Source organism: Rhinoderma darwinii, chromosome 4 (assembly GCF_050947455.1).
Source record: "Rhinoderma darwinii isolate aRhiDar2 chromosome 4, aRhiDar2.hap1, whole genome shotgun sequence".
NCBI lineage: Eukaryota > Metazoa > Chordata > Amphibia > Anura > Rhinodermatidae > Rhinoderma > Rhinoderma darwinii.
The window spans coordinates 63563429-63578118 of NC_134690.1; the positions used below are offsets into that span (position 1 = coordinate 63563429).

Below are 14690 nucleotides of genomic sequence, written 5' to 3' on the forward strand. Positions count from 1 at the left end.
TATTTAACCCTCATACATTCAATCTTCGCAGTCAAGGAGTCTCATATATGTTTCATCTAGAACAACCATTTCTTTCAACTGCACCAAAGAAATACTTGATTACCTTAAAACTTCTGGTGTCAGGGGCGTCCAGAGACAATAAGAGGCTGGTCAGACCAGCAGCAGATGTCCTGGATGTGTCTTTACACCACAGTTTGAAAGTCTTTATCTTTCTTTAACTTTGGATTTAGTTTATCTCAATCATTCAATACTTTTAGTCACAATCATAAACTTTATAAAACAAATAATCCTAATACTCTATAACAAATAATCATAATACTCTATAAGAAACAATCATAATACTCTATAAGAAACAATCATAATACTCTATAAGAAATAATCATAATACTTATTCTATAGGAGATCCTCCAAATCTCCAAGTACTTTATCTTTTACGTGCTGCACGGAGTTATTTATTACCTGTAGCCTTCTCACATAGGCTATGGACTACTAACCTCGAGAACCGTTATTCTCAGGTTTTTATATTAAGACCTCTGCTTAATATAACTAAGACCCAGTCTTAGTACCTAAGTTCCAACTCAGGTTTTTTACGTTATCTTTTTTTTTTTGTTTTTTTTTATCACATAACCTTATAACATCTAAATATGAAAAATAATAAAAACACATATATACAAAATTATATTACCGTTATTCAGATGAAAAACTCGAATCCTCAATTCTCCTTACTATGTTCTTTTAAAAACCGTCATTCCACACCTCGTCCCTCCGTCTGACTGGCCTCTTTTTAACGGTAATTTAACCGGAGGTCTTTGAATTAAGTGAGTATTTTGATGACTCACCCCGTGCACGGTGTACAGTCCTCGGGTGGACGAGGGTCTGGAAATATTGGTTTCCGGCTTCGAAGGACCAAGATGTTAGAAGAATTTTCCATACTTATCAATAATGATTCAAGTTTTCATCCCAATAAGAGTTTTATTCTCATCGATGAGGAGACAAGTCAAAATCAGCAGTTGTCTGCCTTCATTACATAAGCATAGGTTTATATACACATATACCAACTGAAAACCGTTTGTGGCTTTCCTGTCATATGAAATGTCTTACACTTCAGAATGAGATTAGGTCAGTTGGACTTCCTCTGGAGATTGCAATCTTTATTAAGAAAGCCAACTGACTTACACACTTAAGAATATAACATATTTAACCTTTTGTTAGCTAAAGCATTTTCTGAGAACCCTGTATGCACATTTAATATCTATTACATGAAGTAACAATAAATTTAAAATAAAACTTGTCTAACAGAGAGCGCACTTCCATCTATGCTTTTACCCATTCAATTTCAATGTAAACTCCAGAGAATGATTAATAATTGTTTTTGAATCAATCCCCCAAAAAGTGATATACCCCGGCAGTAAGTGACCTGCTCTCATGCCAACTCTGTATGCGGTTTGTTAAGAGCTTGTCCACACGTAACGGAATGCTTCAGAAAATTTCTGCAGCATTTCCGCTAAAACTAGAAGACATTCCGCTATGGAAAAACCGCACCATTTCTTGCGTTTTTTACAGAAAAAAAATAGTGCGGCTTTTGCGTTGTTTTTTTTCAAGTCTGTGACATGGTGACATCTCCCCTCTGAAAAACGCAGCAATTCAGTCCACTTTCCAACGCAGGAATTGACATGCTGCGGTACGAAAAATACGCACCGCAGGTCAATTTTAGGACTGAAATTTTACGCAGCGTGTGGATGAGATTTGCTCATTCACACCCACTTTGCTGCTACTGTATTCTGCTGCGTATTTTACGCCCGCAATTCCGTTACGTGTGGACTGTTGCAGCTCATGGGCTATTTCTTGAACATGAAATAAACCAAGAATCTTTATCTGCATTTCAAATTCTATTTATAAAAAGGAAGCGAGATTAGGATCCGGATCATTAAATATTGATAGATTCTTCTATTGGCCTCCTCAATGTGACTGAGACCAACACATAGAAAATGAATGGCTTACATGTAATACCCGCTGGCTGCTAAGTGCTGGGTAGTGATTACAGGCTCCGTGTCAGCAATGCTGATATAATGATGCCCATGCTGTTCTATGGACAATAACGGTGGAAGCGATAATCAATATATGATATGAAGGGAAAGGAGGTTATTGTATCTGATACGCTACAATCCTGTGACATGGATATCTAGACTGTTCTCCTCTGGAAATATAGAATTTGGGCTATGGTTTGTTTTGAGTGTTAGCCATAAATTATGTGCCAGAAGCAAGATTACACAGAAGTCCTTTCTTTGGGAAAACGCTTTCTTGCTTTCATCTGAATGGATCTGATCCAAATGTATATATGGGAATATGAGGGAGGCTTTAAAGGGATTTTCTGTTTGTATATACATAAAGCTTATTCATTAAATAATACAAAGAAGTTCTCCAACTTTTTAATATAGTTTGGGTTTTATTTCCACATCATTTTTAAGATCTCTGTTTGCTGTCAAACATTCTTGATTTGACCCAGTGTACAAGAAAAAAAATCTGCTCGTTACAAGACAGAGCTCTGATACATTTATTAAGGTCGGCTCCTGTGCCCAATAGCTCCTCTGCTACATAGGTGAAAAGCAGCCGCATAAATGACACGTGACACTGGGGGTGGGGACTGTTATAGACTTAGACTAGGAAGTTTAAAGTTATGCCTCTTGGACCATGGCTTCTCTCTAAAAACCCAGGACAAATTCTGATTTGTTTGGAGCCGTAATACGGCACTTATAGAAATCGACAGGACTAAACTATACCTCCATATGCCTCCGATTTCATATGGAAGTTTTGTCTCATTAATTTAGAGGCAATCTATGAGAAAATGAAATGAGAAATGTTATATCAGATACTATATTATGGGAGTATTCTTCCCACATGGAGTGCCTACACTTATGTAGTGTATAACCATAGGGACTCTGGGTGCTGTCATACAGGCATGCTCTTCTGTGTGCATGCCACCTAAAGTGTAACTGATCAAAAAGTCTCCTACTTGAAGAGGACCTGTCACCTCTCCTGACATGTCTGTGTTAGTAAATCCTTGTATTCCCCATAATATAACAATTCTGGAGAATCTTTTCTTAGAACTCTACATTGCGCCATTCCTCTGTTATCCCTCCTAGAAATTTATGAATAAATTGACAGCTGGGTGTTAACATTCCCCTTGTCAATAGGGCGTGTCCCTACACAGTCTTAGTCTGTCAGCACTGATTGGTCGTTGTCAGTCTGTGTAGCGACACACCCCCAACTGGTAACACCCAGTTGTCAATTTATTCGCACATTTCTAGAAGGAATAACAGAGGAACGGTACAACGTAGATTTCTAAAAAAAGATGCTCCAGAATTGTTATATTATGGGGAATACAATTATTTACTAAAATAAATGTGTCAGGAGAGGTGGCCGGCTGTGGCACCCCAACCATTGTGTACCTAAAATTCAGCGTCTGTCTTTCCAACCAATTGAGTTAATGAAGAACACAAGTCTCATCATATGCGGAAGTTGTCAGTATAAACTGTACCTTGTTGTTTCATATAGATCTTGGCGAAACTATATAGTAACCTAACCTGCAAAATAAATGTTATGTTGAAAACATAACATTAGAAAATGACACCTATCATTGGAGATCAAGAATAAATGTACATAAATTCATGTTACACTTTATGATAAAAGAAAACGTGAAAATTGACAGCACAAGTAAATTGTAGAGCTGGGCTCTATGCTTATGTCATCCTCATTTCAGCTAATTATCGCTTTGGATCATTTGCATAAGGAAACGTGTGAAACGAATATCTCAGGAGGGAATACTTTGCCAATGTCTGTTACATATGATCTGGTGTTTAGCGATAACACCTCCCATTCCCAAATGTGACGTGCCACAATTATTTTCTGCTTATTTATGTATCTGAGATATTGACAGCTGGTTTTCTGCAGATTACATAATGAACACTGATTTAATGGATCAATGCTGCCACCACCTGGCGAGTCTGAGTATATGCAGTCAGGACACAGGATGTGCACTTCTTGGATCATAGATATCCGTGATTACAAAGGGGAAGTTTTGACTATATATAGATAAAGAAAATGGTTTCATTGCAATCAATGATCTGAGATCCTTTAAATCTTCTCCAGGGATTGTCAATGCTGAACAGGCGGCATAGAGTCATTATACATTTAGAGTCAATATATTTTTGAGCAATGCACGGTTGTTTAAGACTGATTCAATTTTATTTGCCTAAAATTTGTATTTTCAATGTGCTTAAAATGAAAGGTTGTCTCATATCCACTCACAGGCGCCTCCCGTATGACACCCATATGCCCTAATAGGGCACATAACATGGGTGGTCTTCATGAGACAGCTCCTTTCATGATCGATCACCAATCAATTCATGTAATGATTATACTATTACGCCGCCTAGAGGTCAATAAAAAAAATTGATATGTGTATGATGAATTTGGTTTTAGTTTACAAGGGCTCATTATTGGTCACATTGTGTGAAAAATCATTATGTCTATGACCATCTTAAAGAGAACATGTCACTACAAAAGACCTATTTAAATAAGGACATCAGTATGATTCTCTAATAGAGTTATACTTGTGGGTCCGGTTTCACGTAATAAATAACCCTCAAAGTGCCAATTGGGGGGGCTGGAAAAAAAAAGCACTTCCTGGTTCTGCGGAGTTATAGCAGGAACCATATGATCTCTGTCAGTACTGCTGATTGGCTAAGAAGGATCATGTGGTACTGTCTTTGACTATATTTCTTCTTTAAGTCATGGGCAATACCATATGATTTTTCTCAAATTTTCTTTTCACCAATCAACAGCCCTGACAGTGATCATGTGACCAAGTTGCACACCTGTTGGGGGTGATATGTCGCACACTACTTAAGGTTTGCTTCCTGCAAGGTCATTTGTCCAGTCCATAATTTGATACCATGTCACTTTCTTTTGAAATACATGATATTCGCTTTTTCTGGCTTTAGGTGTCCGACTCCTGGCTGCGATGGCTCTGGACATATTACTGGAAACTATGCTTCCCATAGAAGGTATTATTACAGAACAACAATCAAAAAACATCACAAAAATACCAGTTATATAGTATGCTGTGGTCTGAAGAAAATGCAGCATGCCCTAAAACCGCACAGATCTTAAATGGAATGTATCATCAGAAAAAAACAAACATATTATATGAATCAGGTTTTTTTAAAAACATATATTTTTTAAACAAAAATGTGTTTTTTTTATGTGACTTTACACATAAAACAAATCTTGAAGTATTCCAGTTTCCATACTAGTCACTAAAGCAGTCACAATAGGCTGAGGCTTCATGGATTCTTTAGCTCACTTGTCAACTTTGCTGTATAGATTGAGACAAATATGCAGAGTCATCTCGTTATCATTAGAAGGTGGGAGAGTTAATGACAGCTCTATTGTACTGCTGGATATAAGACAGGATAGCAAGACTATACACTGTACACACAGATAAGACTCTGTATGCATCTTTCCTGTAACTCCCCAGTCTCTGGGGAAGCTGGCTGCACTCCATCTCTCCCTGGAAACCGTAATCATTTATGACATTTCTCTGTCAATTAACTCCCATTCATTTCAGCTGCCATAAAGCACACACACTCTGCTGTACTGTCTATACAGATAATACAGGAAGGAAAGGTGTCTCTCCGATATGGCCGTACCCAGGAAAGTTTTTAAAACTAAAAAATAAATAGATACAACATTAAACAAATAGAACAAGCACTTTATTTTTACAAAAATTTTTTATACGGTACATGACACATTCCCTTTAACCTCACTGTGTTAACGCATTAACCTCTTAGTAGTGTCAGCTGTATATTACAGCTGATACTGTGCTGCAAAGGCCAGGATCGGAGATAACTCTGATCCTGGCTGTTAAACTCCTCAGATGCTGCGGTCAATAGTGGCTGCGGCATCTAAGCGGTTAGACAGAGCGAGGGGTCTCCCTCTTTTACCTGATCGGCGCCTCCGACACGAGGTTGTGGGGTCTCGATGGGATTCCATGGCAGCCAGGGGCCTAATGAAGGCCCCCAGGTCTTTTATCTGTGAACTTTGATGTACTCCCAGAGTGAGGGCCTAATGGGGTGCCTGTCAGCATTATTATGACAGTATAATACACTGCAGTACAGCAGTAATGCACTTCATTATATCCATGATCAACTATCACATGGTTAAGGGATCATTCAGACGAGTGTATAAGTCGTCCGTGTGATAGCCGTTAAAGCAAAGGCCATCACACGGACACATGTATTTCAATGGGGCTGTTCACATGACCGTTCTTTTAATGGAGTGTGTGAAGGGTCCGTGAAAAAATAGGACATGCCCATTTTTCTTAGACTCTAGTCCATGAGGGATCCGTGATAACACAACCTGCACGGGTGCACCTCGGACATCTGAATGTAGCGTAAGTCCCCAAGTTGGACTATAAACATTTTTAAAAAGTTAAAGAAAATGTTTTCAAATCTAAACAAAGCATAAACTTTTCCCAACCTAAAATGTTTATTATGTAAAAAAAAATTTGCAAAAATACACATCATTGGTATACCTGCAACCGTAACGACCCATACAATAAAATGAAGGAGTATTTCCTAAAAGAAAACTAAAAACAGTGCCAGAATTGCTGTTATCAAAAAGTCGTATGTATCCTAAAATTGTAATAAGCTCACAAAAACAAATTATTTTTAAAACCAAGAGTTTTTATTGTGCAAAAGTAGTAAAACATGGTATGGCCGTAATCGTAGCGACCTGCAGAGTAATGTTAACATGTCATTTATACCACGCGCTAAATGCCGTAAAAACAAAACCCAAAGAACAATTGCAGAATTGCTGTCTTTTTTCCATTCCGCTCCAAAAAATGCAATACATTATATAAATTGTACCCCGAAATGGTGCCCTCATACGTCTACATCAACAGAGAAACTAAAAACTTATGGGTCTCAGAATGCTGTGAAGCAAAAACCAAAAAAAATAATCGCTGTCCCCTCAAGACCCAAAATAGCTGCATCCTCAAATATAAAACCTGTACATGTGAACATACCCTTAAGTCGGCCATAGACGTAAAGATTTTCCCTCAATAGGATGAGCATTCCAAATTTGTTTGTGAAGAAACTTGTTGGGAAAGGGGCATAATGTCCATGTGCCATATTTCCCACAATGTGAATGATTTTCCCCCGTGAAGAATGTTTATGGTCAGAAGTATTGTAGTCTTTGTTTGCCACTAATGACTGAAAAAAACTATTTGAAGCAAGAATGATAAGTGTTCTGACTAATAGAGAAGATACCAATCGTGTTTAGCGCTGTAGATGTAACAATTATTGTTAACAATTTTACAATCATTGGGATCATCTAAACATCTATGGTCAGCTTTTCTGGGTATTGATTGCATTCATTGTCAACTTTGTTACCTTTCTCAGTCTTTCAGGCTGCCCCAGGGCAAAGAAGAGTGGGATCAAGATAGCACAAAGCAAAGAAGACAAGGAGGACCAAGAACCAATCAGGTTGCTCAAAATTATTCTAAGAAATATTCTTCAAGTCATGTCGAAATTCCCAGTATTAATATAGTCAGATTGCTGAGTAATTTAGACACCATCTGTCTCTCATTGTACGTCATGTTTAAAAATAAGTTTATCCCAAGTCAAATCCATGGGTGCATCCAGTCCCACCAAACAGCCCCGATTCCCCGATCCTCCAATATCGTATTCAATTTAGTTCTTCTGAGCCCTCTCAGTCAATCAGAAGCAGCCAATCACAGATGCATCCCCAGACTTGACCTTGGTTGGGCAGCTCATGGATACCTCACATAGATGGGAGTTCAGATGTAAAAATAAAAACCACCCATTGATACCCCTAGAGTCTGTTATTTGGATTGCAAGTAAAACTACTGGTGCACAAAAGGCACATATTCTTAGCTCTTCTACGTCTGTTCTATAGTGTGAGTGGGATTTAGCAAAATTATATTAGAATTGGAGTAAGAAGAAATGATCTGAAATTTCTTAAAGCACATTTATGAAATAAGTCAGTATTCTGAGTGAAAATTATGTAAATTATATTGCACAGAAGTAGGTAAATACATTAATTGAGATATATTGTATAGACCATTGCAAAGATTTATTTTTTTATAGCTTGGGATCTATTCACATCACGTTTGTGATGCATGTTTAGTGTGTACAAAAAAGTTCCCGGCGTACACGCGAAGAGTGTCCATAGTGCTCTAATTGGCTTGACAGAGGCCAAAAGAGTGCCCTTTTAACCCTTGTCAAGCTAGTCGGTATAGCATAATATTCCATCCAACGGGATCCCTTAAAAAAGGTATACCAGTAAATGTATCTATTAATGCATTAATTTAATGAATACGTCATGAGCTTTAATAGCTTTTCATGACCGATCTGTCTAATAGATACCATAATAGCCTATGTGTGACGGATCGCTGTAACAGATGATGCCTAAAAGTGGCTTCTGTCTAAGAAGAGATATGCCCTGAAAAGTTCATGAGAACTCATGACGTATCAATCTAATGGGTCACACAATAGTCTATGGGAAGTATCCGTCACAGCCTCCATATAGCATATACGTCTTGTCTTGTCATGTACATTATACGTAGACCAAAAACATGATGTAAATGGGGCATTAGGCAGTCAATCACTCAACACTGGGCGAAGGAAGGTCTTCAGATCATAAATACATGGACTCAGGACTCTGCAGTAAAGACCATTCGAACATTAGGGCAGTGCTGAGGGGGCCATGGCCAGATGGTGTCCACAGCCTCTTAGCCAGTTACATTTTGTTGACCCTTGCCAAGTGTATCATGGTTCTCGTAATTGGTAAGGGGCCTTTAAAGCCTGAAGACAGAGACGACTCTCAGCCTACCGCTGCTCTGGAGGGTTATTACATGACAGACCTGTAGTCATTTTCTACATTTAATCTATGTCAGGGTTGCATTAGTCTCACCACCTCAGGATAAATTAGTGCATTTACTTTTTCTTTTGGCAATTGCTGTTCACTTTAGGACATTAAGGCAAAGCTTTATATGTGATTGCAGATCAATTAGGAACATTTATTGCAGCTGTAAAATATACTTTTAGCCCCTTGAAAACAGAAGTCAAGCTGTGATCTCACTTGTCACAGTTATAAGGCCATAACTGCAGATATCTTCAGGTTCTGTCCCTGAACGTTCAGTCCATCCTAAATATATAACTCTCCGGAATCCAGCAGACATTACTTAATTGTTCCTTTTTCTCTGGATGTCAATTTTCTTAGAGGAAATGTCCCCAGTTAGTTCAGAAAAGGAAAATAATTATCACCAAAACTGAAACACTGTAGGTGTAAAACCACTTTGGGGCTGCAGAAGTAGAAAAGCTGAATTTGTCCTTTACCTTTATCATTTGTGCACTATAATAATGCAGTGGCTTTACCTGCCACCCTATTGATATTGACAAATCAAATTAACTCGTACTTAATGACAAACTTTGTGCTTTTATTTGCAAAATCCTAGTATACTGTACTGTATTTGGTGTAGCAAATATGCTTAGAAATGTCCAACCCTGCCGACTGACTAAAAATCGGATCCCAATACATTCATATTGCCATTTTGCAATATTGTCAATCTTATAGAAAAAAATAATAGATAAAAATGAAGAAATTGCATATCAAAGTTACCTATAGACCTTTGGAAAGAATTTACCACAAACGTTGAAATAACAATTTAACAAAATCAGGGGTGCAAATTAAATGGCCAAGCCCCATAGCAAGGTGCCATAAGCTCTATGGATACCTCGGATAGAGGGCGCTGAGCACACCATGTCTTTAATGTCTGCTTAAATAATAAACTTTAGCAAATATCAACATGAGCAGCCATTAAATGTACCAAGGAATGATGTCTGTATTTTCTGGTAGAATGTTAATAAATTCAGCATTTATAAATATTACCCCAGTGATCAGGTTATAAAATAAAATAATAATATTTGTCATGTCCCTGATAATCAGATGCCCAGTACCAGGGTGTGATGGCCAAGGTCACGTGACGGGGAAGTATGCTTCACATCGTAGTGCATCCGGATGTCCTCTGGCAGCCAAGCGACAGAAAGATGGCTACTTAAATGGTTCCCAGTTCTCATGGAAATCTGGAAAAACTGAAGGAATGTCCTGTCCCACCCCAGGATGTGATGGCTCTGGACACATCAGTGGTAGTTTTCTTACACATCGGAGGTAAGATACAAAGTATTTATTTGTATAACAGAAAGACAATTGATCTATTGTACAATGTAAGTCTGTCAACTGGAACCCTCGGTGATCAGCTGTTATTGCTGAGACAGGCTTCCGGGGATGCACATTTCTCCTGCATTACCCACTGTAAAAGATATGCATGGCACCGATTCCCATGTACACTGTTCAAAACAATTAAGGGAACACATCGCATCTCGATGAATGAAAGAAGTTGACAATTTTTACTGATATAAATTGTGTAGTTCGCGAAGAACAAAATGACCCATCAATGGAAAGCAAAATCATCAACCAATTGAGGACTGGATTCCAATTAACCCGGAAAATTAAAGTAAAAAATTCAAATCACAGGCGGATTCAATTGGCGTGAATTTCATCACGGAAATTTATAATGTGACCCTGTAGTGCGTCCATGTGCTTGTATGCACTCCCGACAACATCTGGACGTGCTCCTGAGGAGACAGCTGAATAAGGGCCTTAGTGATATCCCGGATAATCTCTGGTGCTAACTGGCGACAGTCGGATGCACTGTTTCATAATGTCCCAGATGTTCTCATTTGAATTCAGGTCAGGGGAACGTGAGGTCCAGTCAGTGGCATCAACGCCTCCATCATCCATGAACTGACTACACACTCGGACCTCTGGACAGGCTGGGCATTCTACTCCACAGGAGGAACCTGGGGCCAACTGCACCAGCGTAAGGTTTGACAATGGCTCTGAGGATTTTATTCCCGGTACCTAACAGTCAGGGTACAATGGGATATGAAGTGGAGGTTTGCGCCACACTCCAAAGATATGCCTCGCCAGACCATCACTGACCCATCAGTAAACCGGTCATGCTGGATAATGTTGCAGACAGCATAACGTTCACCATGGCGTCTCCAGACTCTTTCATATCTGTCACATGTGCTCAGTGTGAACCTGCTCTCATCTGTAAAAAGAAAAGGGCGGCAATGACGGACATGCCAATTCTGGTATTCTCTGGCCAATGCCAGTCAAGCTCCACAGTACAAGACGTTGAGCCTGATGCCACCCTCATGGGGTGTGTTTCTGAAAGTTCGTTCAGAAACATGCACAGCAGTAGCCTGCTAGAGGTCATTTTTTATGGCTCTGGCAGTGCCCTAAGGTTCCTTCTTGCACAAAGAAGCAAATACCAGTCCTGCTGCTGGGTTGATGCCATTTTACGACCCTGTCCTGTTATCTGCTCCATGCTCTTGAGACTGTACTGGGAGACAGAGCAAACATTTTTGCATCGGCACGTGTGGATGTGCCATCCTGAAGTAGATGGACTATCTGTGCAACCTGAATGGGCTGCAGATACCGCCTCATGCTACCAGTAAATAGTAAGAAAGGATAGGTCAGCACACCATAAAGCAGGTGAATTAAATTTTTTTTTTTACTTAATCCATATCATGAATTACACCACTGTGTCAAAGACTAATTAGGACCAACATTTGGAGCAATTTATAGGAAGCCAATTGACCTATTGTAAGTTTTTGGAGTGTGTACCCAGAGGAAACCCACACAAAAACAGCATACAGACCATGCAGATATTATTCTTGGTGGGATCCAAACCCAGGGCTCCAGCACTGCAAGGCAATAGGGCTAACCACTGAGCAATGATGCCCATATAATTCCTTAAAGAGTAACTGCACTTTCATCAAACTTTTCATATGTCATAGAAACATTTCAAATGTTTGGATCGGTGCACCGACCCCCACCGTTGCTGAAACCAAGATGCAAAAGCGCTCAGCTGAGGGCCCTGCACCTTCTGCTGTGATGGACGCTCCTTGTTAAGCTGAAGACGGCTCACACAGACGTTCTACGGAAGCCGCCTTCTGCCTAACGATGAACGCTGGTCACAAATGGAGGAACAAAGCGCTCAGCTGAGGGCCCTGCACCTTCTGCTGTGATGGACGCTCCTTGTTAAGCTGAAGACGGCTCACACAGACGTTCTAAGTAAGCCAACTTCCAGCCTAATGATGAACGCTTGTCACAACTGGAGGAACAAAGCGCTCAGCTGATCGCTTTTGCACCTTCGTTTCAGCAACGGTGGGGGTCTCACCACCTGAAACCCCACCGATCCAAACTTTTGATATGTCTCTATGACCTATAAAAAGTTTGATGAAAGTGTAGTTCCTTTTTGAATTTAAAAATATCAAACAAAATATGTAGACATTTTTTTCACTAATGTTTTTTTTTCCGGCCTATTTCTTTGTTTTTGATGGCAAGAATAGCATAGCGATATTTTTGCTGTCAAAAACATGAGAACGCTTACATAGCTCTATTAAAAATGAAAGCCATGACCCTAATCTAAACAGAGCCTAAATGTACCATGGCACATGCTACCATGTTGGAGGAGAGTGTTCTAATATTCTAATACAGAGTGTCCCTGCATTGTGTTGCTCTTCCCTGGAGTCATAATCCTGTGCAGCAAGATAATTATGAAAGGACATTGTAACTTGTAATCCACTGTGTCTGCGTGTAGTGCTATGTGCTGTTTATGTTGTGTCCGACATTTTTTATTAACATACAATCAAAACATATTTTTTAAGTAGCCATAGGTATCTACTTAACCATTCATTTACCATTCTCAATCTTATTGTAGTTTATCGGGATGTCCAAGAGCCACATCTGCGATGAAGAAAGCCAGATTGTCAGGAGAAGAGATGATGACTATAAAGCAGCGGGCGACTAATGGTAATTGCTTTTGAAATGTTATATAATAAATCTAGTTTCATTAATAAGATAACGAAACAATTAGAAAGTTTTAAACGCTATGTAAACTGTAAACCTTTGAAATAGTATATATATATATATATATATATATATATATATATATATATATATATATACCGTCTATCAGTGTGATTTGTGCAACTTTCAAAATACTTTTTATTGAAAATGATTTTTCCTTTTTGAGATACAGCTTCTTTGTATCCTGTAGACAGAGCAGCTGTATAGTGCGCTGAGACCTGAATACGTCAGCCTCCACATTAGAAATTTCTGGACAACTGAGCTAAAATTCAGACAAAATTTTTACGGACACATTACAAAATCATTGCCTGTGCAGTCTGCTAGGATTGACTCACCAATCAAAGCTCTGCTTGTAGCTTTTCCACGCTAACTTAGGTGATGTTTTCTCTAATTACAGTCGTTCACTTTTCCTTTTTTCTCCATCTGGCCCAGACCACTGTGACGACTTATTCCAGCCACGACTCGTATCTGCAAAATTTGACACACAGACATGTTGGTTGGTGACGGCCTGGGAGTGGACCAGTTCAGTCACCTGACCTGAGTCACCTGTCCTCATGTCGTGACGTGAGGTCAGGTGACTGGATTATTTGATGTTTTCTCTAATTACAGTCGTTCACTTTTCCTTTTTTCTCCATCTGGCCCAGACCACTGTGACGACTTATTCCAGCCACGACTCGGATCTGCAGAATTTGACACACAGACATGTTGGTTGCTCGCTGTCCCTCAGTAACCGTGCCCTCTTTGTGCCCCCAGTAGATAGTGCCACACACAGCACCCCCTTGTAGATAGCACCATACGCCCCCCCCCCTTGTAGATAACGCCACACAGCCCCCCCTTGTAGACAACGCCACACAGCCCCCCCTTGTAGGTAGCGCCACAAATCCCCTCTGGCAAATAGCGCCACACAGCTCCCCCTTGTAAATAGCGCCACACAGCTCCCTCTTGTAAATAGTGCCACACTCCCCTCTTGCTGTTAGTGCCAATCTCCAATCTCCCCCCCCCCCTTGCTCTTAGTGCCAAACTCCCCCCCTTGCTCTTAGTGCCACCCCCTTTTCTCTTAGGGTTAGGGCAAACAGACCGGAGAGCGGTAGTGGTAGCCTACTGCTACCACTCTCCACTTTGCTTGATGTGGCTCATCCCAGGAGGAGCCGAGGAGGTCTTGCGGCGCAGCAGCAGAGTTCCACTTCTGACTGGGGTCGGTGACGGCCTGGGAGTGGACCAGTTCAGTCACCTGTCCTCATGTCGTGACGTGAGGTCAGGTGACTGGATTGGTCCATTCCGGGGCCATCACCGACCTCACTTGGCGACCTGCATATTTTCAGATTCTGCAGAAGTCAAGCGGAATCTGAAAATATGCCCAAACGTGGCCTATTCTTCCTTTGCAATGCTAATGTACATTTTAGCACATGCGCAGTACCAAGTTCCGGGAGTATGATAAAAAATCCCGGACGATGCTTTTTTCTACGGACTGTCCGTAAATTTACGGACGGTTTGCAACCCTGTTTCAGTGACAGCGGGTCCTGTGTGTCTCGGACATGCAAATCCACCTGTTATTGATCACATCTAAGTTACATGCAGGACCCACTCACACTGAACCCATCAGTGCCGCTGACCTGTTGGATACAGAATTCAGCGCTAGATATGTACAGCTTCTCCTTATACAG

The 14690-nt window shown here is 40.1% G+C and overlaps 1 protein-coding gene across 6 annotated transcripts in view; it reads left to right on the forward strand.

Moving 5' to 3' along the window:
- The window catches only part of MYT1L (myelin transcription factor 1 like), a 312782-nt gene that overhangs the window by 280035 nt on the left and 18057 nt on the right, over nt 1-14690 (forward strand). For 5 of the 6 annotated variants that reach the window (XM_075861151.1, XM_075861152.1, XM_075861147.1 and 2 more), the window contains 4 exons: nt 5004-5066; nt 7464-7547; nt 10033-10254; nt 12878-12969. In XM_075861151.1, coding sequence (XP_075717266.1) covers nt 5004-5066; nt 7464-7547; nt 10033-10254; nt 12878-12969 — 461 coding nt within the window. The remainder of the gene's footprint in view (nt 1-5003; nt 5067-7463; nt 7548-10032; nt 10255-12877; nt 12970-14690) is intronic. The other variant, XM_075861148.1, reaches the window with a different exon arrangement.